This window comes from Pelobates fuscus, chromosome 3 (assembly GCF_036172605.1).
Source record: "Pelobates fuscus isolate aPelFus1 chromosome 3, aPelFus1.pri, whole genome shotgun sequence".
Lineage (NCBI taxonomy): Eukaryota > Metazoa > Chordata > Amphibia > Anura > Pelobatidae > Pelobates > Pelobates fuscus.
Window position 1 is genome coordinate 373,943,956 of NC_086319.1, and position 27,788 is coordinate 373,971,743.

Genomic DNA, 27,788 nt, shown 5'->3' on the forward strand with positions numbered 1-27,788 from the left:
TTTAAGCTTTATTAATTTCCTACACTTGCTGCATTGTTTTGCATATTTTGCAGCAATCTGTAACCAAACCAGGAAGTGACTTTCTATGTCACTCCTGAGTTTATCCCCTATGCAGTGCTGCACGGGCTCACCATAAGGGTGTCAGGGAGTTTTTATACAAAGCTACATATAGGTTATCAATAATTAAATAACCCAATCACGGTGAAGAGTTACACTTGAGTGCAAACCGCAAAACCTGTATGGGATTAACCCCATCTGTTATCTCACTGAACAATTAGGTACTTAATCAAAAGGAGTTGACTCTTTCCCTCTCTCTGAATCTCAAAGAAAATAACCTAAAAAAAATACATTTCATTGAATCTAATCTAAACAATATAAAGTGCCCACATATCAAGCAATTATAAAGTGATATGCCATCGTAATAGCAATACAAAAATAATAAATGTCCTATAGAATGTAAGCTCGATTGAGCAGGGTCCTCTTCAACCCATTGTTCCCGTACGTTTTTTGAAATTGTCCTATTTATAGTTAAATTCCCCTCTCATAATATTGTAAAGCGCTACGGAATCTGTTGGCGCTATATAAGAGGCAATAATAATAATAATAATGTTTTAGTAATAATATTTGTAGTTCAATGGTTGAGTTGAAAATGAAAAACGGAACCAGAGCTCCCAGAAACCAAAGTTATGACATTGTATAAACCGTTTTTGTGGAACAAAACAGGAAACACTGCAGGTTGTGAGAGATGGGGTGAAAGGGAGGGCTTATGAAGTAAAACTATTCATTATTAAAAAAAAAAATAATAACTGCATATACAAATCTAACATAACTTATGTAGCTTCATGTTTCCTATTTTCACATTTAGTGCATATCGACATAATCCATATCAGGAATGTACACAAACTTACAACACACAAGTACTCTAACAGACTAGTACAGACATTTTTACAATTTCTTTCTTGCATAATTTGCACTCATTGCATTTTTTCCCAATTTGTAAAGCACTTATCATTCTAGTCTTCTATGGAAGATAGGAACAAATGACCTTTATAATACCAAACAAACCAAAAAAATACATATATTTACATTAACCATGTCTTATAGAGAAAACAGATGTGGTGCTTATATATATAAAGATATTCAAAAGTTCAACCAGGAATCTCCCGACCTGTGAGCGTAAAGCCTGTGAGCCTGCACCCAGTAAAATGAAGTGGTCTGGGTGAAATCAGTTAGCTTAGATGAAAATTATGTTTTTGGACACAACACTGGTTTAAAGATAAATTACAGAAAGTAGTTGTAAATTGAACATTTTCAAATTGTACAAAAGTGGTTATAAATGATCTTAAAATGGGCATTTAAAGTTATGTCAGTGCTTGCTAGGTGCTAGGTAAGAAAATACAGGTTGAGCATGATATAAACTCTATAAATAGTGATTTGGTAAATTCAGGGAGTGGACAGGCAAGTGACAAATGAGATTCAACACAGAAAAAAGCAAAGTTATGCATTTGGCATAAAAATGCCACAATCCACTTATGCTTTAAATGGGGTTGAGATACTGATAAGATCAAATAAAAAGGACTTTGGAACAACTAGAGATAAACTAGGCAACTGTATCCAATGCTGGTCTACCATTGCAAAAGCTAGTAAGGTGCTATCATGTATATGGAGGGTTATTGATTCACACAAGCAAAATATAATTTTGCCTCTTTATAAAACTGTGGTAAGGCCCCACCTTGACTGTGCAATCTTGCTTGTTGATCCAATGAGTAATCTGATTGCCATTTATGGAGTTAATAAGAAATTATTTTCCCTTTTTGTAGTTGGAAATCACTACAATTGGGGTTTTGGATCAACAGCATACAGGAATGGATTTTAAAGGTTAAACTTGATGGACTTTTTAGTCTGTTTTCAAACTAGATTACTATATATTGTAATTATAAAAAACAAACAGTGAGGGTCAGATATCATTCAGAAATAGACTGGGGACCTTATTAAATAAAAGATTTAATACAAATAATATATATTTTATTTTTCATAAATTAAATTCCTTTAAAGACCTATCCAGGCTGTTAGTTAAAATAATGCTGTTGTAGACCTTAAGGCTACACATTTGTAGACTGATATAGTCAGGTAACCAAGCAAGTTCAGACAGGCATAACTCTCCTGCGAAAGCAATTACAGGTTATACATCTGAGAAAGTTCAGGCTAAAGTGGAACATGGAGCCATAGTTGAAGAGAAGGTTATAGAAGGTCCTGACTGAGAGGTTTCCTGTGTTGTCTGCATATTTTAGAGCAGTTAAGGGGGTGTAGAGAATGTTGGTTTGGTGACGGAAAACTGGCTGATTCATTCCAATCACTTTCACAGTGGCCTGTCAGAAAGAGAAATTATAAAATATTAGTAAGCATAAAAGTGAGATATAGTTGGATAAACAGTACATTACTCACACATAGCACACTGTGTGACCTGGAGAGGAGGCACACAAGACGGAGTCACAAATGGACCCTGCAGAGAGACTCACTTGCCAGCCTCTTGGGCATAGACTATGAACCCTTGTGATTAACTCTCCAACTCCAAATTAGTTGATGGACTAAGGACAAGTGAGACTTATGAAGGGCTAGTTAACAAAACTGTAGTTCACGTGAACAGCTAACCCATGTTCACAATGTGAATAAGGCAGAGATGAGAACTTTTAAGGTTAATATTACTGGCGTGCAAAGGTTTAAGCCTATTGATAATTAAGACAGTTTAAACCACCAAGGGTTAATATCATGTAGGAAGAGTGCATTTGACAAAGAGGTATTGTATTTAGGCTGGCAGGGACTGAAAAAGTTAATTTTGTGTTTGTTTTACTGTTTAAAAAGTAAATCCCGAAGCTACTGACCTGAATGGCCGCATGCAATCGGAGCTCCGTACCCATCAACCACATTGGACCCTCTAACGCATCTCCTTGCAAACGGTACCAACCTGAACCACTAACTGCAATTAAAGAGAATGGCCGAAAAAATAAAAAGGCCAAGCCCGATTAACCTCGGCTGAGCGGAAATATCAGAGACCTATGGAGGCAGGCCTGCAACAACATGGGCACATGGCTGTCTACGCCGACGACTGCTCTGATATATCGGATGACTTTACAAGCGGGGCTGAAATACACCACTCACCTATCTTGACAGCTCCTCTCCAGACTCACCCACAAGCAGATACCTCTCCAGTGACCACAGCAGTGATGATAGAACTGCTAGTGGGACTTCAGCTCACTATACAAGCTGACATGGCCCAGATTTGCTGAGACCTGAAAGGCCTGACAGGCCGTCTGAGCACGCTGGAAGCTGACTCCATGACGCAGCTACAAAAAGCAGTACACGACCTGCCACAGCAGACCCACATAATGGGCCAGCGGTTCGCAGACACGACGCAAGACACGACGCAGCTGCAAAAAGCAGTACATGGCCTGCAACAGCAGACCCACATAATGGACCAACAGTTCACAGACCTGGAGGATCAGAGGCAAAGCCTGAACCTCAAGATCAGGGGCATAGGTGAGAAGATACCGGAGGAGGTGGTACCGCACTTTATCAGGCGCCTGCTGTCCACTCTCGTGCCCCCTACACAGGCCATACAAAGAGCCCTGGTGGGGATGTTCCACCTCCCACGACCATCTAAAGCCCCGGTCGCAGCACCAAGAGACCTCCTGGTGCACTTCCTGAGTCACGGAAACAGATCAGCGGTCCTTCAAGAGACGAGAACCCAAACGCCGTATGTGTTTGAGAGTATGCAGCTCTCATTCTACGCTGATTTATCAGGGGCAACTGGGGCGCCGCATGATACCCTTCACGGCTCTCCTTCACCTGCAAAAAATCAAATACCAATGGAGGCGACCCCAGGCACTAATTAATAATCCACCATGGCAACACATTATTCAAGATCCAAGATATGCAGGGTGCAAACACCTATCTCCTGCCAACCTTGGGGCTGCAACAGGACTCTCTGTCAACTGTGGAACCAAACCACCTAGTGGCACAGCCATCAACAAGTGACCCTATGAAGGTGACACCGTTTGTCCCCCGAAGGGCTGGAGCAGGACCCTCCCCAACCGCCACTACATGAAGAATCCAGGGACTAATACTTACCTCTTAACAGCCCTCTTGTTACATGGGCATGCCATTTATGGCGACCGAGACTCACCTCTCTCCTATGTTTATGTTAGCAAGTGTTCAGTTTAATCGCACTGCTGAAACGTTCCCCCTCTCCCGCCCCACATCCCCAGGGTAATGGGGTATAATTTCAAAACAGGAGCGCTACTAAATGCCCACACTATGTTGAACACGCTCCCCATATAACTTAGTTTGGCAAACTGAACCATAACATTATTACTGTACTATAAGTACATCCAGCCTAAATGCCATTAGCAATGCAATGCTAGGTTTAGAATAAGTGCTGTCTCCCACTACCCAAAACTAAATTCCCTCAGCTCCTAGTCCAATGCCAATATATGCTAGACACCCTGTTTGTTATGCTCTACCGTATGTGTTCCTAACATTTTTTTTGTTTTTTTACTGAGTCAAAAATAAAGAATAAAAAAAGTCAATTCTCATCTCACAGTTCTCTGATGTGTGTATGTTTTGTAGCGATAGTTGCAGTTGCTCCAGCATCTCCTGGAGGTCCCTGGTAAAGGGTCAGACGCAGTAGCATCCTTTTGTAGTGGTTGTGGTGCGGGGAATGTTTTGGTGCCTTCGCACTGTAGCGGAACCCGCCTCGCCACTGGGCATTGTAGAGGCCTGGCTGCCTGCCTCCTACCTGCTGACTATGGTCCCTGGTAAATTTGTACCTTTTAATGCAATATTCGGGCATGTGGTATTTTATATTGCTGCTACTGGCCCTTTAAGGGCCACCCGTGGACATATTATGACTTTTAGGTACAATGCCCCTTTAAGACTGTGTAGCAGATTGCATTCAGGCTGTCTTTAATATTATGTGTTCGGTAAACTGTGTTATGTGGATGCAGCATTAGTCTGATTGTTCGGTAGAATCACTCCATTCATTATATTGAATGAAACTACCGAATAACCAGACCACCCAGGATTAAAGTGTGCCTCCAATTACCGTTCGCAACAATGTTGCAAATGGGTAATTGGCAATGTGTGTAATGTGTGGTTTTGTCCTCTGGGTGGCCGCCATTCGGGAAACGAACACGTGGCGGTGGCCATCTTAAACTCCCGAACAGCGGTGTTTTGCTGTCGAGTGTCTGGAACTAAAATCGGACACTCGACTAGGCAAACACCGCTGAGACCTCCAGACTTCCATGAATTAGTGTAGAAACTACCGAATGGCCCGCCGTTCGGTAGAAAGAACCCCACGAACAAGGGAATTCATTCATACCCTCCCCAGGCTCAATAACCCAGGCAGTTTGTGTGTTTTCATTCCCTTTTCTATAACTGACTGCAGGGCCAAAATACATGGAACTATTTTCGGATACTTTTGCCATGTGGTCGGTCAAAACGTTAACCCTCCATAATTCCCGAACCCCTGGTCCGATCTGGGTGATTTTTGGATATGCGTCTCACCCAGATCAGGGCTACCAGGGAATGTAACATTTAAAGGGGTAACCCTATGTTTAGGGGTACATCCAGATACCCAGGGAATTTGTGGCTGGAATAATGGGATTATGTGTCACACTAAGAAGAGGAGATGTGTGGGAGGTAACTGGTACATTATTGGCTGTGGTACTAATTGTTGTGGATCCCTCCCTTGCATGGGAGAATGTCTTAAAAGGAGGTTATGTGAATAAATCTTTAGTTCCTGCTTAACCCTCAAAGTGAAGTGTCGTCTCATTATTGGGGGAGGATTTATTGTATGCTGTTCCAGTTTGACTGCTAGGAGAGTAAACCTATTTGCATGGTTTGTCCTATTCGGCTGTATACAGCATTCATATGCTTGAGAGGATTTATATGTTTCTCCGGTTCGGTGGTTGTGGTGTCTGCTGCAGTGCTTGGAGTCCTCAGGAAGCGCTAGGAGCATCTTTCAACGGAGGTACCCAGTCGGGGTGCCAGGTGATCTGTTACATTGATGGCAGCAGTGGGATGGCGTCCTAGTGCGAGGTAAAGCAGCTCAGAGACACCGTTCGTGGATTTACAAAGTGAGGGTAACGCTAGTACCCGTACAGCGCCCCTATCTACAAAGGAACCAACGTCGGCAGAGTAAGCATGGCGCCTGGATACGTGCAGTTCGTGAGGAAAGTAACGGCAGAGTTCCTGCAGTGCCTAGCAGATTTGAACAATAAGGGAGCTGAAGGTGTCGTCCTTCCTCCCCAGCGGCAGTGTGTGTCCCAGGGAGCTGAAGGTGTCGTCCTTCCTCCCCAGCGGCAGTGTGTACCCCAGGGAGCTGAAGGTATCGTCCTTCCTCCCCAGCGGCAGTGTGTATCCCAGGGAGCTGAAGGTGTCGTCCTTCCTCCCCAGCGGCAGTGTGTATTCCAGGGAGCCGAAGGTGCCGTCCTTCCTCCCCAGCGGCAGTGTGTACTCCAGGGAGCCGAAGGTGCCGTCCTTCCTCCCCAGCGGCAGTGTGTACTCCAGGGAACTGAAGGTGCCGTCCTTTCTCCCCAGCGGCAGTGTGTACTCCAGGGATCTGAAGGTGCCGTCCTTCCTCCCCAGCGGCAGTGTGTACTCCAGGGATCTGAAGGTGTCGTCCTTCCTCCCCAGCGGCAGTGTACCTTGCAGGCAGAGGAGAGTAGCGTCCTCCCTCCCCAGCGGCAGGGTGGGCTACAGGGATGCTGGGCAGTTGGCCCAGATCCCCAGCGGCAGAATATTCCACCGGGAGGGGAGAGTCTTGTTCCCACTCCCCTGCAGCAGCCTAACCCACCAAGGGGAGACAGTAAGCCCCACAACAGTGCAGATGGGACCGTAGTCTCTGCATCTGCACCATTGGAGATATGGACAGTCTGTCCTGGTCCCCAACAACAGGACAAGGTATTGGAAGGGGAGGCAGTTGGTTTTCCCCTACACCAAGAGAGGGTGTCGCAGGGAGAGGAGCCTGTTACCCCCTCTCCCCAGCAACAGCTTTGTTCAACCAGGGGAGAGGGCACCCTGGTTACCTTTTCCCCACGCCATGGATCTACAACTGGGCACAAGTGGCAGGGGGCCATATCGACAACTACAACCTTTGAGAAAGGCCGGCTGACTATCAGAGCCCCAGACCGACTGGAGGTCTGGAGTCTGGATAGTCTCAATGGGAAAGGGGAGAAATGTGGCGGAACCTGCCTCGCCACTGGGCCTTGGAGAGGCCTGGCTGCCCGCCTCCTACCTGCTGACTATGGTCCCTGGTAAATTTGTACCTTTTTATGCAATATTCGGGCATGTGGTATTTTATATTGCTGCTACTGGCCCTTTAAGGGCCATCCGTGGACATATTATGACTTTTAGGAACAATGCCCCTTTAAGACTGTGTAGCAAATTGCATTCAGGCTGTCTTTAATATTATGTGTTCGGTAAACTGTGTTATGTATGTTTTGAAACCGCAATATCCTACTTGTACCTATAGCACTATAACTTGCAGAAAAAAAAGCATGTAAACACTGGGTATTTTTAAACTCAGGACAAAATTTCGAATCTATTTAGCAGTTTTTTTTCATTCGCTTTTGTAAATGAGTAAACGATTTTTCAAGTAAAAGTAAAAAAACATGTATTTTTTTAAATTTTTCATCATATGTGTTTTTTTTTTTTATATTAAATTACATGAGATTATATAAATAATGGTATGTAAAGAAAGACCATTTTGTCCTGAAAAAAACAATATATAATTTGTACAGCTAATTTGTTACAGCTAAACACAAACACCACAAAAGTGTAAAAAGAAGCCTGGTCGCAAATGTACAACATCGCAAAAACAGTCCCGTCCTTAAGGTGTTACAAAATATTATACCTATGATTTAAATATTAGTAGTAAATACAAGGTAAATAAAAATATATAACCTTTGCCACTGCATCTGGCGTCTGTCCCAAGGTGACAAAGATCTCATGAGCGGAAGGTAGGTAAATATCTTTAAAATAACGTATGGTTTCAGGGTCGGCCCCAGGGAAGTCTGAACGAGACACTTCTTCCATCAGCTTCATCTCAAACTCTGTGTTAACAGGTCCTGGTTCTATCAAGGAGATGCTGGAAAAAACATACCTGGTTTAGGCTTTTTAATATATAAAACATAGATTTGTAAACGTCTCATCAAAAAGAGAACATGTTAGGTACAATTGTCTGTGTACTTACAATATATTAAACTTCAGTAGCTGGACTGCCAAACTTTCGCAAAAACCTTCAATGGCAAATTTTGATGCAGCATAAATATCATTAAATATAATACCTAAAAGAAGAAGAGTAGACTAGATGAAAGATTCTATTTTGTGCTTTTAATTTTTTAAGACCTAAGAGACCTAATTTATATAGAAATATGCAAGACTACGTGTTATTTACTAAAGTAAGAATTCCAAGTGAATTTCAAATTGAAGAGCAAAACAACCAAACAATACATAACTGACGTAACAGACTATTTGAACCTTAACCCCTTAAGGACACATGACATGTGTGACATGTCATGATTCCCTTTTATTCCAGAAGTTTGGTCCTTAAGGGGTTAAAGGAACACTAGTCACCAAAACAACTTTAGCTTAATGAAGCAGTTTTGGTGTATATATCATGTCCCTGCAGTCTCACTACTCAATTATATGCCATTTAGGAGTTAAATGCCTTTGTTTATGAACCCTAGTCACACCTCCCTGCATGTGATTTGCACAGCCTTCCTAAACACTTCCTGTAAAGAGTCATCTAAAGTTTATCCTTCCTTTATTGCAAGTTCTGTTTCATTTAGATTTTCTTTTCCCCTGCTATGTTAATAGCTTGCTTTACCCTGCAAGAGCCTCCTGTATCTGATTAAAGTTCAATTTACAGAGAAAGCGATACAATTGTTTAAGGTAAATTGCATCTGATTGAAAATGAAACCAGTTTTATTTTGTGCAGGCTGTGTCAATCAGAGGAGGTGTGACAAGGGCTGCATAAACAGAAACAAAGTGATTTAACTCCTAAATGACAGCGAATTGAGCAGTGAAATTGCAGGGGAATGAGCTATACACTAAAACTGCTTTATTAAACTAAAGTTATTTAGGTGACTATAGTGTTCCTTTTAATTTGAAATTTACTTTGAATTCTTACTTTAGAGAATAACCATGTACATTTCTCATGGCGCTCTTATTCTTGGAAAAGAGAGAAGAGAAAAACAAGATGAGTAGGAAGGAAATAGGGTAAGAAAGCATTAAAGAAACACTCTAATGTTAAAAATGAAAATACTGTAGTCATTGCTGCCGCTCAGAAGTGGTGGTAGTTTGAGTTCAGGACTTTTGTATATTTGTATTTGCTTTTGTATTACACTGCTGTGTTTGTTTTTAGATTTTGGCACATTAAGTAAACTCACTACTTTTTTTTCTTTCTTTCTTTTTTTTTTCCATCGCTAGCACAGTCTCCTCAATGCACCTAATCTGCTGTCGCAAATACCATTGATGATCTCCAGTCGAATAGATTATTGATGATCTCCAGTCCAGTCGAATACTTATCATATAAAATGATTGAGGACTTACATTGTATCCATAACAATCCTCATGCTCTGCCTAACCAATGCTTTGCATATAGAAGCATTACTTTCTGCTTTGAACTTTCAACGCAAGTCAGACAAGAAACCCACCTAGACTTCTGTTTAAAGGATGGGAATATGTAACTAGGGATTATAATAAAAGTGGATTTTTTTTTTCTTGAAATAAGCTCTATTATAAATCTTTAGATAAACCCTCTGAAGGACTAGTCCGGTCACCTTAACAGATGGTGTAAGACTCTGGAATAAAACTTCCAAAAGAGCTCAAATCTCCACTGCTTGCTTCCCCTCCTGTACCATCACATATAACTCAGCATAGGGCCTTGGATGCTTATTTGGCTTCCCCAGGCGATCTGCAGATCGCTTGGACTCATCTTTACATCAAGCGCCTGACCTTGAGATATCCAGAATCGATCTGGACCTGTTCACTGGAACTGTGTCGCAATCCTGTTAATCTCTAATCATGTATCCCAGTCCCCCGACCACCAGGGTCACAGGGCACTATTTGGAAGGAAGATCAGAGAGGTAATTAGGCATCCAGAGATACCAAGGACTTCTTTCTATAGGGCTCCAGAAGCTGATTATCTGAGACAGGGACCTACCAAGCAACAGCATCAAAGGATGGCCGTGGGTATGTCAAACTTCAATCTGTGATTGCTCAATCTGATCCGGGAGCTTTCTTGACAGTTTACATATGAGAACTAGATATTTTCAGAGATACATTGTAAGGTGCCCTGATGTCCGCTAATTAATTAAATCACCCTGTCTTTAATTGAGTTATTCTCCAGACACAGAGGCGCTGGGGTGACATTATATTATTTCAGCTAATAAACCCCTGTTAGGAATGTCTGTATAAAGGTTGTGAAATAAAGTATGCCTGTTTTAGCCTTCCTAAAGCCTTGGCTGATGTTTGAGGGCACTGCTATAGTCACTTCAGCTATCCTGCTCCAGGCAAAGGCAAAATCTGGTGGTGACCCTCAAATTGAGTGTGGGGCTCTGCCACAAGCCCTAAAAAACTTCAGCAGTCTCATGTGCATAAGGGGGATGGGGAGTTCTTTTCAGCAGTAAGTTGCTGCATAGCAAGATTAACTCAACTATTGTTTATAGGTAATGAGTCCACTGATAGTTCTCATAATGAAAAAAAGGAACATAACCACTTATCCTGCATTTTGTTTGCTTACCTTGAAGTCCCATGACACTACTGATCACAACAATATGGCCACTCCCACGCTTCTTCATTCCAGGAAGGACCTCCTTAACAAGATTCACGACTCCAAAAAAGTTTGTTTCAAACACCTTTCTCATGTCTTCCATTGAAAAACTTTCAATTGGACCAATTTGCCCAACACCAGCATTGTTCACTGCAAGCAAATATCATGTGTTAAGGCATAAAACTTGTTTCCTAAATGGGAAATTAACTTACTAGAGGATCACTTGAACAAAATAAATTGTTCACACATTATTGAAATATTTTATTAGGCTCAGAAGCACCAAATGGGTTTTGGCAGCCTTTTGGGGTTTTTACTGTCATGTCTTCCCAATATCATTCCCTAGTGTGTGTATGTAGTGGAGCTCCAATATTCAAAGCTAGTATCTCCACTGAAGTCCTCTCGGGTGGGAAAAAATGCTGCTATAAGGATTATAGCCCACCTCCCCAAGCACTAGATGACACTTGTGAAAGGGATAAAGACAACTTTTATTAACAGAACATCTATTTATACCATTACATATATTTATTTATTTAAAGAACTAACATACTAAGCTTTATTTTATTTTTTCACTCGGGACTAGCCCACATGCTCATTACATTTAGATTACTGTGACAAGTCCCATGACACTACTGATCACAACAATATGGCCACTCCCACGCTTCTTCATTCCAGGAAGGACCTCCTTAACAAGATTCACAACTCCAAAAAAGTTTGTTTCAAACACCTTTCTCATGTCTTCCATTGAAAAACTTTCAATTGGACCAATTTGCCCAACACCAGCATTGTTCACTGCAAGCAAATATCATGTGTTAAGGCATAAAACGTGTTTCCTAAATGGGAAATTAACTTACTAGAGGATCACTTGAACAAAATAAATTGTTCACACATTATTGAAATATTTTATTAGGCTCAGAAGCACCAAATGGGTTTTGGCAGCATTTTTGGGTTTTTACTGTCATGTCTTCCCAATATCATTCCCTAGTGTGTGTATGTAGTGGAGCTCCAATATTCAAAGCTAGTATCTCCACTGAAGTCCTCTTGGGTGGGAAAAAAAATGCTGCTATAAGGATTATAGCCCACCTCCCCAAGCACTAGATGACACTTGTGAAAGGGATAAAGACAACTTTTATTAACAGAACATCTATTTATACCATTACATATATTTATTTATTTAAAGAACTAACATACTAAGCTTTATTTTTTTTTCACTCGGGACTAGCCCACATGCTCATTACATTTAGATTACTGTGACAACTCAAAAAAAAAAATACAAAAAAAATAAAATCACATTAGACCACATACAGGAACTTCTAATAATATAATGGCATATTTATGGATGGAGACGACAATAATTAACACTAAATATCTCTCCTGCCTGCAGAATTAGCAATATGCAAATCTACCTGAATATGCAAATTAACAAGTTTGATATTCAGGTAGTGCATGTAGCTGTTGCTACCAACATAGGTTGCTGTAAAGGGTGACTAAAACATAATAATAATACTGGAACCTGTAATGTAAAGTGTCCTTCTGCTCCCAATGATGGGGACTACCGTCACAGTGTATAAGGAGCATAGGCAAAACACACTAAACAGATCTTCTGCAATCAAGGCATTTTGATGTTAATATCTCTTTGGTGAAGCTGACAAATGTCTGTGTTATCATAATCTTATTCAGCATATTTCCCCTGACCTGTCATACATTCAGAAGCCTTTCTTATTATTCCCTCAGCATCCTACAGCATAAACTATGGATACTCAGTTGCCGCATTCATCCTGGCATAAGGCGAGTTAGCCCACAACTGGACTGAGATTGAATGTATCCCAAATAGTTTTTATTTTGGGCTATGCTAACAGTGAAATTTATGGTTTTCTCCAATCAGAGTCAAAGGCCTACATTAAAGGAACACCACTGCCCAAATAACAAAATGATGGGGCGGGGCCTGACAGCCAAGATGGCCGGTCGCACACACTGTGAGCTCCTGTAACAGAGGGCACAATTATGCCAATATCGACCAAACTAACAGTGCCAGAGGCACACGGTGACCGGAGACTGGCACTAGAGAATACAAGGAAGAGAATGATACCTGTCTGGCACCAAAACACAGCGGAAAAGCCGACACCGGCCATGCGGCCTAATCAAAAGCAGAGCCTGGGGCCTGGGGGAGGCGGCCGATCTCCCGGCACGGGACAAGCACACATGAGAGTACTCACCACAGCCCTGCTGCCCCCCCCCCCCTCTGGACCGGCGGGGGATATCCCGGTCCTCGCTGGGGACGATTACCCCCGCAACACAGCTTGAAACCCAACAGACTCGGAGCGCCCCTGGGACCTCCTCTATGGGAATACCTAAGGAACCCGGAGAGAGCTCCGAAAAACCTACTGACAGCCAAGCAGACTGCTCTGACTATGCGGCACGGCTGGACGCTATCTTTATAGCATTCTGGCACAAACTGGAAAAGCAAATGCAACAAAACGCTGCAGCAAGACATGGCGCCCGGCCTTCGCGGCGCCCACGTGGCGGCTGCAAAATGGCCGCAGTGAAACAACGGTGCACATGGGACCAGCAGCACCGCCTAACCCTGCATCGCAGACCGCCAGTTCTGACGGCTCTGAGGGGGACGGCACGCTGGAGATTCAGACGCCGCGCATCACTCCGACACAAGGCGGCAAAGAAGCCACCCTACCCGCAACCTCGGACTGGAGTGCTGCGTCGATCAGAGATACAGTGCAGCACTCCAGGCTTAACAAGAAATACAACTCACCTGCCTGGACCTCGGTACCGCGGTCTGCGGTACACCTCCTTACGCAGACTGCCCCCGGCTGCTGGGCCCACCTCCCTGGAATGGAGCTCCGACCCCGCTGCCACTATGACATGCTGCTTCCCACGAGATGGCTGGATACACCTTATTGCCGAACAGAACCTTGCCGCCAGGCGACAGGCCTCGAGATCTGGCATAGGTTAAGGGTCGGGAGTGGACTGGCTGCATGTGTCCCACACATGCTTTACGCTTCACCGGGACGCCTGTTGCTTCTACCTGCATGGCTGACACGCCTAAAACTGAACTGCCAAGGACTCTTTCTCCTGCAGATAAGCAAAGTTATAAGTGATTTCCTTTAGTACCTTACTGACAAATGCTTTATACACACTTTAACCCGCACTGTAATTGCCTTATAACTGTCACACACAGCACTCAGAATGTCTAAAAAAACCCTAGTTATCAGGTGCAGAACACAGCAATACACCTCATCGAACACCGTACTCACCCATGGCACATCGCCATGCCTGAGACGCAGGATCTTTGGACACTGACATCATGGGGCTATAACCTACCCAAGACTGGTGAGGGTTAACCAAGACTATGGTCCCAAGTCTCAGTAATCATCTGGGTTATTGTTACACGGCTACCATGGGACTTTAGCACATCCTGCCCTTCAGTTAAGGACTCTTACATTTCTGTACCATATTTTTAGGGATGTTTTTTTTTTAGCTCCTGCCAAAATCACATCTTAAACATTACCCATCAGGCTCTGTAATTAGTCTTAACAAATGCTGCAGCACACCAGATAGGCATGCAGCCCTAAAGCTGCCAACTTCCTCTGATTTATATTGTTATCTTATATTATTTTATGATTTGGTATCTCCTGCATAAAAGGTAATGTGTGAGTGGAATGGATGCAGTTACAGGGAGCTTGCCACCGAGGTCCTGTTTATTTGGAAAATGTAATCTTGCTGATAGCATCAAATATGTACCCACCATAGAAACACGGCTTAACTTTATATGTTTTTCTGGCATATGGTCGCTCACTGTCTGCTAACGCCTAGACAGCGTCGCCTGACGGGCACCCTACCCAACGTAAATCCCAACATGTATAAACTGGGTATAATGCTAACCGCCTAGTATATTAAACCTGTTCCTCGCATTGATGCCTCTCAACGTATAACTAATCATACTGTTATCTTGTTGAAATCTCTGCTACAATCTCACAACTTAACTACTTAAAACATGCATAATCCACTGTACATAGCTTATTTAAAACATAACATTTAAAAAATGTGCCGATATTCTCATGCCACAAATGTACAACTACTGTGCTTATATCTGTTGAATATGCTGTTGTGGCATTGACAAACGTTTTGTTACTCCCTGCACAAAGAAAAATAAAGAATTTAAAAAAAAATATATATATATTGGGAGGTATGGGTATAGTGCAATAGTTGTTTTCATTGTTTGGCAAACCAATGCTTTCAGTGCACAAAATAAATAACTCTTCCTGCATGAAGCTTCATTAGATGCACTCATCAGTGGGTGTCAAACTGTTTGAGAGTTTAAGATAGTTTTGTGAACCCATATCCCAGCTTGCCCTGCTCTCCACTACCTGACTGTACCCCATGCATTACCATTTAAAGGAAAAGTGTCATCATTTTTATCACTGAAAATAAGATTAAAGGTATTATAGCAAAAAAAAAAAAAAAAAAAACATAACAAAATGACTATTTAGTATATATACCTCCAATTAACACATGCATGTATTTAATTGTGCTTGTTTTCATTGGGTGAATATCTAAAAAAGAGCTTGCAAAAGCTGTAGATCTGTTGTGTGCTGCCTTTCTAAGTCCTCCCCTTCTACGCTGCCCCAGACTTTCGGAATTGCTGTGGCTATCCAATCACAGATTTCCCAATGCAGCTCAATAAGAGGTCATTGCAAGGCAGGTGTGCTGCCTCTTGAGTTTAGCGCCACTGAGCTAACCAAACCAGGAAGTAACAGGACCTGTCGTTTGGTTGACAGCCTTGGGGTGGGTAACAAGGTCAAATTAGAAAATTGACAATTCATTTTTGCCAAATGAAAAGGGAGAACACACTCTTCACACATAAAGCATTTCAGCAAGCTAAAGTGCCTTTGGTGTTTGGAATGTTCTTTAACATTTACTCAGCAAATCGATGGCATTAGCTCTAAGGTTCACTCACCCAGAATGTCAACTTTCCGATCAGGAAGTCCATCCAAACATTTCTTCACAGAGTCTTCCTGAGTCACATCCAGCTGTCTGATCTCTAATGTCTTATTTAAGGAATGTCCTGATTCTGCTTCCAGCTTTCCACTTTTTCGTAGGTCCCTCATGGTGGCAATGACTGCAGGCAGAGAGAACAATAAAGATATGGAACAGCTCAGGGTTCCCGAGGCTGAGGGCAAAACTGCAACCTACTAAAGTTGAAGTTAATGTGGAGCTGTCATACTTGTGATTAATAATATTTTTAATCCACATAATAGTTATTACTATTCGTAATAATTGCAGCATTATAAACACAATTAATTTATTCTGAGGTTCTTTTTTATATATATTTAGTCACATCCTATTTTAAATTAGTGGAAGAATGCAACCCAAATCTCATATTATTACTGAATGAGTCTTCATTTACAGTGGTGGTAAGTGCAGGCTCCCTATCTGCTATAGAGTATTTTACTAGTTTTTATCTAGTAAACCCCACCACACCCCACTATCACACCTGCAGTATGAAAAAGACATTAAAATAGATTTCTGACAATGTTAAACTCCCATTGCCACCAAAGGAAACTCAACCACTGACTTGATATAACTTTAAATAACTGGAGGAATCATGTGAAAAAGGTCAATATACCACGCAACCTCACGATCTACGAAACGAGTTGTGTGATGCATAATATCAGTGAATCATCTCTCCACATTCTATAAGCTCCTTCTACTTGACCCCAAAAAACCTCACTGGCTCACTTTACATCTACATGGGCCAATGACCTGAGCATCTCACTCACGTCACAGGGCTGGGGAAATTTTTTGCACAAATACACCATTCCTCCGTCAACAATAACATACAAGAAAGTGGAGATAAGAGAATAGCTAGATGGCACTACTCCTCAGAAAAGCTTCATAGTCCCTTCCTGACACAATTGACAAATGTTGGAGATGCCACCAGACAGGGACCACATCGGCTCATATTTAGTGGTCTTGCCCAGTTATTCAGGCCTACTGGACAAGGATCACAGCAATGATAAAAGACTTAGTAGAATCTCAACTGCCACTTTTACCAGCTCATTTTCCTATTAAACCCACAACCTCCCCCAAACCACAACATCTCCTAATCACACACCTTCTAACGTATGCCAATCTACTCATCCCTATAAACTGAAAAAGCCCACAAGCACCATTTATTAGGAAGTGGATCGCGAAGGTGGAACTGTTCAGATGGATGGAAGAAATCCAAGCCTCTCTAACTCACAAATACCTTTCTCTCCACTTTGGAAGCCTGTTTGCTCTTTATTAAACAACAATAAAGTATTACCTCCTCTCTTTACTGATAGGTTTTATCTACACAGTTTTAACAAGAACTCTCTCAAATTTACACTCTACAGGGCCATATCAGCCTACCTCTCAAAGTCGATTACCCCAAATATATGTGTAAACGAGTGCCTTCAATGAATTTTCTTGTCTTAATACTACACAACTAAGTAGTAAAATAACCCTCTCCACTCCTCCGGTTTAATATGACAGTTGGAAAGGGACTGGAAGAATCCCCTAAAATAAACTGGGTTCATAACAAAGGTACATCCTGACAAACAAATAGTTCTATCACTTTGTAGATTAGGTATTCTATGCATAGTATGAATAATCACCCATGTCCCCATTGATATGGTTATGAACAGGATCTCTCCAAACTACCCAGGGGACCAGTATAAGACCAATTTCAGAAGGCTCATTACCCACCCTCTCACACTCCCACACCTACCCGCAACTATATATCATAACCCAAGGCCATCTGTGACGCCAAGGTGTGCTTTCAATCATTCATGCCAGACCCATAGTATGAGGAAGCATAGCCGCACAGCCTGGATCAGAGTCCTCAGATATCTCAAACAGTGGTCATCTGCCCCACCTTCAATGAGGGCAGCTGACCACTTACATGTTCAATCATTAATAAGTATTTACCTTATATGTAATGTTGCTCTTTAATCCTCGGACCAATAACTCATCCACCATTGTACTGATTATTACTGAACTTGTACTTACTGATGTTTAAAAAAAACTGAAAAAACATTGTGACCCCTTAAACCTATGACATATTTTACAGTTACGTTTGTCAGTTTTATTATAATAAAAAATTCTAACCCTTTGATAATGAAAAAAATAAAAAGTCACTTTACACAGAGGAGATCATAAAAATGCAAACACTAATTATTCAAAATTAAGTCTTCGGCTGTAATTTGAGGTAAAAGAATCTATTTCTTCTTTTGGTATCCTTAAATATGACGATCCAACAAAAGAATACCAGATTAGGGAGCTGTCTACTAAGCAGTATTTTAGTCTTTTTTAGCTGTTTGGTATATTGTTTCCTAATTTAGTTAATTCTTCCATTGCTCCATTTAGAATTTGGATGAATAAACGAAATAGACGATTTTCAAATGAATGCCGAAAGTCTAATGGACATCACTCTTCAGCCCTGAAAGTTTAAGTATCCAGAAAATCTCAGTGCATACATTTTGGGTTATGTAATTAACCGGTTAACCACCAAGGACACTGTAGAAAACACCAACTGGACAAGTGGTTCTAGCTCCCTTCCCCCATTTGCTCAGTTTAGCCCAGACATACTGACATTAGGTATGTGTATGTGCCCAGCACTCTGATTAGTACCCTCTGTATCACTGGAGTCATCCACAAGGTCCTCACACTGTTTAAAATGTTCATCACACCTTTATGTAAGACATTGTATTGCATAAATATACCAGTATTGTCTTGTCCCTGCACTCAGTCTTGTCTAGTGTTTGGGTGCAAGGTAGAAAGAGCTTTTAATCTCTTTATCCACTATCTGCTTGATGGTTGGGCGATATCACTTAAGAATCTCCGACTGCTAGGCGAGTAGCCGTATGGTATCAGTTTGCTGTGTTAGCTCCTGGAGGTCCCCGTAGCCTGGAGGTCCCCGGTGGCTGGATACAGTAACAGCTTCTGGTCTCAATCCAAAGTCAGGGACCATGCACCCTGTACCTGTTACAATATGTATTTCTGATAAGCAATGTATTGACACTATTTGTAAGGGCGACTGTACAACTTAATGTAGGACAGCCAGGAAGGCTTCTTTAAGAGGCTTTAACACCGTAGGACTTCAATCCTCTTATTGAGATAAGAAGATTTATCCAGAGCAAAAGGTCAGCACTCTCAGCTGCAACCAGACAAAACATCTTTATTTATTTATAAAGTTATTTTTCTTTGTAATGGTCTCTCTGTGTTAGCAGTTTAATAATTAATGATAAAAACTAGACTGTGAGTAGGATATAGTAACATAGGTCAGTTTCTGACAGCTACAGAAGCAGAAACAAACTCTTTCACGTCAAGTGCAGTTGGCAACAACTCTCCCGATGCTCAATCAGCCTCGGGGCTTGTTCCAACTCCAAAGCAAAGCCAACTCAAGTGAAATGAGTAATTGTATCCCAAATTTAAATCCATGAATCTTAGTTAATAAGAATTTACAAGCGTAAGAGGACCCTGATAGCACTGATCTTATTATAATGAAGGAAAGATGGCTGCAAACCCTTGTAGAACTCACCAACCTGGAAGTTTCAAGTGACCTGGAAGTTTGTGCTATACAGCCATACTTCAGTATTAGCATATAGAAATCATATTATTGGTGCTTGTTGTCAAGCATAAGAAAGGGTTTTTGATCTCTTCTTATAAAGCAGTTCTTTCATACCAGCAAAGAATGGATTATTGTTACCATATCCAAAATATTTAATGTATATTTTTTTTTTGATCAGCTAGCATGTATTCAAGAACATATTTTTCAGAATAATTTTGGTGGCAGATACTCAACAATTTTCACACAGCGGCAGCTGAAAGTGATACAGTGTTGCTTTATGCAGGTTCACATTGCCATCACTCACAGCTGTGCGAGAAACAGACAAAATAATAAAGGGAACAAAGAATCAAAAACAGGAAGGTGTACAATACACCAACCAGAGAAGAGGAGCGTATAAGGTCTACTATAGGATACACCTACACTCTGTTAGGACGTAGGGATTAAACTGTAGGAAAGGGTGAAACGCGTATCGGAGGAGGAACAATAACAACTTGTTTGTCTTCTTGGCAGCTAGCTTTTTATTTTTGTTACTTTGTTTTTAATTGTTGCGTTTATTAAATAATATAGTCCTATAAATCATTCCTGCCTGCTTGCTTGAAAAGAAGAGTGTGCCCCCTGAGAGGCACAGAGCGCTATCACCTTGAGCCAGACATTAAGGGCTCTGGAATAGGTGAGCAAGACGTTTTTATTGTATATCTGGTTTATCATACCTAACATACTGCACCAGAAGTCGACTGGTTTCCCCACTTATTTTTTATATACCATATTTGAGCGGACAGAACAGGGAATTGTGTCACCTAGTACACTTCTGCCTGTACGATCTGAGCTGGTCCTGGAAGGCTCATTCACATGTGAGTTGGACCATTGGACCCCTACAGTCCACTTATACCCCTGTCATTATTACACTATAAGTCCCCTTTTTCCCCTCAATTTTACAGCTTAATCCCTACGTCCCAACAAAGGGTAGGTGTATCCTATAGTACACCTTACATGCTCCACTTCTCTGGTTGGTGTATTGTATTGAATAGGGGCTAGAGATGTCCCAAACGGTTCGCTGGCGAATAGTTCCTGGCGAACATTGCGTGTTCGCCACAGATGGCAAACATATGCGATGTTCGGTCCGCCCCCTATTCTTCATCATTGAGTAAACTTTGACCCTGTACCTCACAGTCAGCAGACACATTCCAGCCAATCAGCAGCAGACCCTCCCTCCCAGACCCACCCACCTCCTAGACAGCATACAATTTTAATTAATTCTGAAGTTGCATTCATTTTTTTTTTGTGGTCTTTCAGACAAATTTACTAATATTAAGTAAAAAATTACTTAGTATTAGTAAATTGGGCCCCTACTCGCAATACGGCGAGTAGGGGCATGTCTATTAAACAGTGAGCAGCCTGTGGCTGCTCACTGTTAAAAAAAAAAAAAAAAGTGTCCCCCCTCCCTGAGCGGGTGGGGGCCCTAAAGTAAAATAATGGGGGGAGGACCTATTGTCCTCCCCACTGGCCCCCACCCCTGAGCGGCGGTGGGGGCCCTAAATAAAAATTGGGGGGGGGGGACCTAATGTCCTCCCCCCTGGCCCCCACCCCTGAGAGGTGGGTGGGGGCCCTAAACACAAATTGGGGGGGACCTAATGTTCTCCCCCCTGGCCCCCACCCCTGAGCGGTGGGTGGGGGCCCTAAATACTAATAAAGGGGGGGTACCTAATGTCCTCCCCCCTGCACCCCACCCCTGAGCGGCGGGTGGGGGCCCTAAATACCAATAGGGGGGGACCTATTGTCCTCCTCCCCGGCCTTCACCCCTGAGCGGCGGGTGGGGGCCCTAAATACCAATGAGGGGACATAATTTTCTCCATGCCGGCCCTCACCCCTGAGCAGCGGGTGGGGGCCCTAAATACCAATAGGGGGGGACCTATTGTCCTCCCCCCTGGCCCCCACCCCTGAGCGGCAGGTGGGGGCCCTAAATACCAATAGGGGGATCTAATGTCTTCCCCCCCGGCCCCCACCCCTGAGCGGCGGGTGGGGGCCCTAAATACCAATAGGGGGGACCTATTGTCCTCCCCCCGGCCCCCACCCCTGAGCGGCGGGTGGGGGCCCTAAAACAAATGTGTGTCCACCCAGGTGACTAGGGGTCCCCAAACCCCTAGTCACCACCTCCCCCCCCCAAAAAAAACGATCCCCCTACCTACCCCCCTCACCCTAAAAATAATGAGGGGGGGACATTTAACTAAGAACCTGTAAAAAAAAAACAAAAAAAAAACTTACCATTTGATGTTTTCTTTCTTCTAAAATCTTCTTTTTTCAGCCCCAAAAAAGGCCAAATAAATATCCATAATAACCGACGCAATAAAAAAAAAAAATCCATCTTCACCGGGCGAGGGCTCCGCGCAGACTGAGCTCTGCAGGGCGGGGGAAGGCTTATAAAGCCGTGCCCCGCCCTGCAATTAGGCTCAGAGCACTCTGATTGGTGGGTTTAAGCCATCCAATCAGAATGCTCTGACAGGTAAAGGAAAAGACTGGCAGGTAAGTCTCTACATTTACCTGTCACAGCACTCTGATTGGTTGGTTTGAAATCCACCAATCAGAGTGCTCTGTGTCATTTTACACAGCGTGGGAAAGTTCTGTGGAATTTTCCCACGCTGTGTAATTTGACTCATAACACTCTGATTGGTGGATTAAGTAACCAATCAGAAAGTCTGCGCGGAGCCCTCGCCCGGTGAAGATGGATTATTTTTTTTGGCGCTCATTTTTTTTTTTTTTTTATTGCGTCGGTTATTATGGATATTTATTTGCCCTTTTTTGGGCCTGAAAAATTAAGATTTTAGAAGAAAGAAAACATCGAATGGTAAGTTATTTTTTTATAGTAAGTTATAGGTCCCCCCTATTGGTATTTAGGGCCCCCACCCGCCGCTCAGGGTGGGGGCCGGGGGGAGGACAATAGGTCCCCCCTATTGGTATTTAGGGCCCCCACCCGCCGCTCAGGGGTGGGGGCCGGGGGGTGGATAATATGTCCCCCCCATTGGTATTTAGGGCCCCCACCTGCCGCTCAGGGGTGGGGGCCGGGGGGGAGGACATTAGGGGGCCGGGGGGGAGGACAATAGGTCCCCCCCTATTGGTATTTAGGGCCCCCACCCGCCGCTCAGGGGTGGAGGCTGAGGGGAGGACAATAGGTCCCCCCCATTGGTATTTAGGGCCCCCACCCGCCGCTCAGGGGTGGGGGCCGGGGGGAGGACATTAGGGGCCTGGGGGGTGGACATTAGGTCTCCCTCCCTTATTCTTGTTTAGGGCCCCCACACACCGCTCAGGTGGGTGGGGGCCCATCACTATTGTGGCCAGAAAGAGTCCCTGTGGGTTTTAATATTCGCCTGCTATTGAAGTCTATGGCGGTTCGCCGGGTTCGCCCATTCGCGAACATTTGCGGAAGTTCGCGTTCGCCATTCGCGAAGGAAAATTTCATGTTCGCGACATCACTAAGAGGGGCATATCCACCGGAGTGTAGTAGCGTGTGAAGTTGTTATATTTTTATAACTGCACCTAAGCACCTATATATTCACAGAGCAGAGTGTTTTTTTCTGAAAAATAATAAAAGGGCAGGCCCCCTTCGTATATCAGTTGTCTGACTTAGCACCATGGGAGCTAAAACGTATAATAGCGCTACAGCAAAATGTAGTTAAGATCTGTTCTTTTAAGCGTCATAATTGCAAGGTGCTTCTTTATTAGACATGAAAACAGGCTTTGCTCTGATCATGTAATAAAAGAACACCTTGGAATGTGTAGGTGTATGCTGGACATTTCATTATTAACCCCTAAAGGACACATGATATGTGTGACATGTCATGATTCCCTTTTATTACAGAAGTTTGGTCCTTAAGGGGTTAAGTAAGCAACTCTTCCCTTTATCTGATGCTGTTTTTGAAAATGTTTACATATTTGTTTTTAAAATAAAAAAAATACATAATAAAGCCCCCAAGATTTATAAAAAGAAAACAAATCTAAAAAAGAGAACTATTAATATATTAACACAACCAATCTGCAAGTCCAAGATATGTACATTAATAAGGAACCATTTAAGGGACAAGGTAGGCACGGGCAACCAATGTCAATGCTGTGCATATTTTCGGCCTGTCATCAGTGTGATAACATCAGGCATGATCATCTTTTCTCTTGAAGCTTCCTCCGTTGTAAAGTTATATATAGTTATATATAGTTAATAAAAATATCCAAAAATGAGTTTTAATTAATATAGTATAAAACAAAAAAAATATACATCAATGTTTCGGCTCACATCAGGAGCCTTCCTCAGGATGGCAAAGATAACCTTACATGTATAGGCAAAATAATATAGGTATGAAAATGATGTGCTTACCCATGTCGTGTGTGAACCTTGCAGTAAATGCTACTGTGCACGAGGAGATAACCGATCAGCTGAACCTGCCGATTGCGAGATCGGTACGCGAACCGCTTGCATTCCACAGTTGCTAGGCAGCATCTGAAACACACAGTGATCTCTCCGATCGGCTGCTAGATTGGGTGGATTGCAGGAGCAATCACACTCAGCCACCGCCTGATGTTGGGGTTGGGGATTGCTCACTGCATAAGGTTGTATACACAATGACAGGGGAGGCACAGAATAAAATGAGACCGGAAGGGTCTGATATCTGAAACAATTGTTACAAATGAATACTCACACTAATGTGATATTATAGAGAAGTTAGGACAAAAAATGTGTTCAGTCAGTAGTAGTGGGCCCCTGCTATATGTAGAATAGGAACAAGGTAGCACAAATACATAGGGAAATATAATGTTTCAAAATATGTAATAACATAATTCCTGCTGTACGGATAGGAACATATTCTGGGACACTGTAGTAACAGATGTCATAAAGAGAGAAATTAAATGTAACTTTCTGTTATGAAAAAAAGTCAAGGAATTCAAATATTAGAAGGGGTTGATTTATATATATATATAAGAAAAGATAAAGAAGATAATCATGCCTCTTATCGCACTGATGACAGAGTTCTGAGCTGACAATGTCACGTGTTCTGGGGGTGCAACTAGCCCCCAGCACACAAGTAAAAATTAAAGGGATTCTCCAGTCCCAGGAAAATATATTAGTTTTCCTGGCACTGCAGGACCTTCTAGTGCCCCTCTAACTCCCACCACCCATCCCAAGTTGCTGAAGGAGATAAATCCCCTTTAGTGACTTACCGGAGTCCAGCGCCGATGTCCCTCGGCGATGGTCAGGCTCCGCCTACGCTCCTCCCCCCGCCGACATCAGCCGCCGACATGTGCATGCGTGGCCGTTGGCGGGGGAGACCTAATGCGCATGCGCGGCAATGGCTTATACAATGCTTTCCTATGGGGATTTCGGCAACGCTGGAGGTCCTCACATAGCCTGAGTAGACAGCCACTAAAGGAGGACTTAACCCCGCAATGTAAATATTGCAGTTTATGAAAAATGTAATAATTACACTTGCAGGGTTAAGGGTAGTGGGAGTTGGCACTCAGACCACTCCAATGGGCAGAAGTGTTCTGGGTGCCTGGAGTTTCCCTTTAATTAAATAATTATACAAAATGCAGGTACAGAAGAAATCATGAACTGTCTGATGCATCATAATACTCTAGACCCTATATACATTTCTCGTATTACTCCATTTAACCTACCTCTATAACTCCTCCTATTACTCCATATAACCTCTCCCTATAACTCCTCCTATTACTCCATATAACCTCTCACTATCATTCCTCCTATTACTCCATATAACCTCTCCCTATAACTCCTCCTATTACTCCATATAACCTCTCCCTATAATTCCTCCTATTACTCCATATAACCTCTCTCTATAACTCCTCCTATTACTCCATATAACCTCTCTCTATACCTCCTCCTATTACTCCATATAAACTCTCCCTATAACTCCTATTACTCCATATAACCTCTCTCTATAACTCCTCCTATTACTCCATATAACCTCTCCCTATAACTCCTCCTATTACTCCATATACCCTCTCCCTATAACTCCTCCTATTACTCCATATAACCTCTCCCTATAACTCCTCCTATTACTCCATATAACCTCTCCCTATAACTCCTCCTATTACTCCATATAACCTCTCCCTATAACTCCTCTTATTACTCCATATAACCTCTCCCTATAACTCCTCCTATTACTCCATAAAACCTCTCCCTATAACTCCTCCTATTACTCCATATAACCTCTCCCTATAACTCCTCCTATTACTCCATAAACCCTCTTCCTATAACTCCTCCTATTACTCCATATAATCTCTCTCTATAACCCCTCCTATTACTCCATATAACCTCTCTCTATAACTGCTCCTATTACTCCATATAACCTCTCCCTATAACTCCTCCTACTACTCCATATAACCTCTCTCTATAACTCCCCCTATTACTCCATATAACATCTTTCTATAACTCCTCCTATTACTCCATATAACCTCTCTCTATAACTCCTCCTATTACTCCATATAACATCTCACTATAACTCCTCCTATTACTCCATACAACCTCTCCCTAACTCCTCCTATTACTCTGTATAGCCTCTCTCTATAACTCCTCCTATTAATCCATATTACCTCTCTCTATAACTCCTCCTATTACTCCATATAACCTCTCCCTATAACTCCTCCTATTACTCCATATAACCTCTCCCTATAACTCCTCCTATTACTCCATATAACCTCTCCCTATAACTCCTCCTATTACTCCATAAACCCTCTTCCTATAACTCCTCCTATTACTCCATATAACCTCTCCCTATAACTCCTCCTACTACTCCATATAACCTCTCTCTATAACTCCCCCTATTACTCCATATAACATCTTTCTATAACTCCTCCTATTACTCCATATAACCTCTCCCTATAACTCCTCCTATTACTCCATATAACCTCTCTCTATAACTCCTCCTATTACTCCATATAACCTCTCTCTATAACTCCTCCTATTACTCCATATAACATCTCACTATAACTCCTCCTATTACTCCATACAACCTCTCCCTAACTCCTCCTATTACTCTGTATAGCCTCTCTCTATAACTCCTCCTATTAATCCATATTACCTCTCTCTATAACTCCTCCTATTACTCCATATAACCTCTCCCTATAGCTCCTCCTATTACTCCATATAACATTTCACTATAACTCCTCCTATTACTCCATATAGCCTCTTATTACTCTGTATAAGCTCTCTATAAGTCCTCACCATGATAGCGCTCTTGGGGATCATGCGCCAGCTGTACGGCAATCTTTAGCCCGATGCCCGATGAGCACCCAGTTATAAGGACTGTCTTCTTGCTGTCACTGGCCATTGTTCCTTGTCCTTACTGAGCTTCCAACTCCTCTGCACTAGATCTCAGATTAACATGACACGTGACACCCTTTATTCCTGCAGGCTGTCCTTCATAACCCCTTCACTGCCAGAAAAAAAGGGTAAAGGTCCTGCTCACTTCTACAGCCTGAAATTGTTGTTAACTCTGTGTATGCCAGTCTGTGAGCCTGACACTGACACTATAATGGGATTATACACAAATCTCAGCATTTTACTCCTAATATCATAATTCAGGGATTATCCCTGATTTTACCTTGAATATTCTATTCAGGGATTCACCAAAGGCCATTAAGAGGCAGATCTTGATAATAATATAGCGTTACAGCTGCCAGGGTTAGATTTATGCAGTAGGTCGATAATTTGCTATCAGGAGTGATTTACATTTTAGAGAACAATATGTCAGTAGGCCCCAGTGCTATGTATTGGCAGATCCTTCAAGATTTTGTTGGAGTGGGGATGTGATATGGTTCTAAAACCAATTTTTTTTTTAAAGACCCCTAACTCTGACATTCGGGATTGGTGTGCAGCAGCCCAGGACAGAAGTTAAAGGAAGATACACTCATCTAAAACTTTCCCTGATTGGCACATCATCTTTCTTACGAGGAAAACTCCTGGTGCATCATGCTTCGGGAATCCTGATCACCTTTGCTCTCTTGCACGTTCACAAGAGTATAACAATGGGGAATATTAGTGATCCTCTTATAGAACTGTTTTTACAGCTATTACTATTAATGGCAGCTGAAAATGGACACAACTTGATAGTGAAAGCTTCACCATTTGTCAATGTTTGCTAACCTCAAATTTTACCAGAATACAGAGTAGACACTACTTTGATTACTATAATTTATTTTGATTATACTAGAATTTCAATGCAGACATTATGAGTGTTTTGTAAAAGATTTTATCTTAATGAAATAGAGAGATGTGACAAAACCGATTTTAAAAAGTTACTCCAACCCCTTTAAGTGTATTTTTTTTTGTTTAGCATGCACTAT

At 42.4% G+C, this 27,788-nt stretch overlaps 1 protein-coding gene across 1 annotated transcript; it reads right to left on the reverse strand.

Moving 5' to 3' along the window:
* RDH8 (retinol dehydrogenase 8) lies at positions 1–26,779 on the reverse strand. The gene is made up of 6 exons (XM_063449459.1): positions 26,668–26,779; positions 15,804–15,965; positions 10,805–10,984; positions 8,252–8,345; positions 7,963–8,146; positions 1–2,369 (listed from the first exon to the last, which is right to left on the reverse strand). Exons 1-6 carry the CDS (start codon positions 26,771–26,773, stop codon positions 2,145–2,147), a joined length of 951 nt encoding a protein of 316 aa, XP_063305529.1. The 5' UTR covers positions 26,774–26,779; the 3' UTR covers positions 1–2,144.
* Between the last annotated feature and the right edge of the window lie 1,009 nt (positions 26,780–27,788).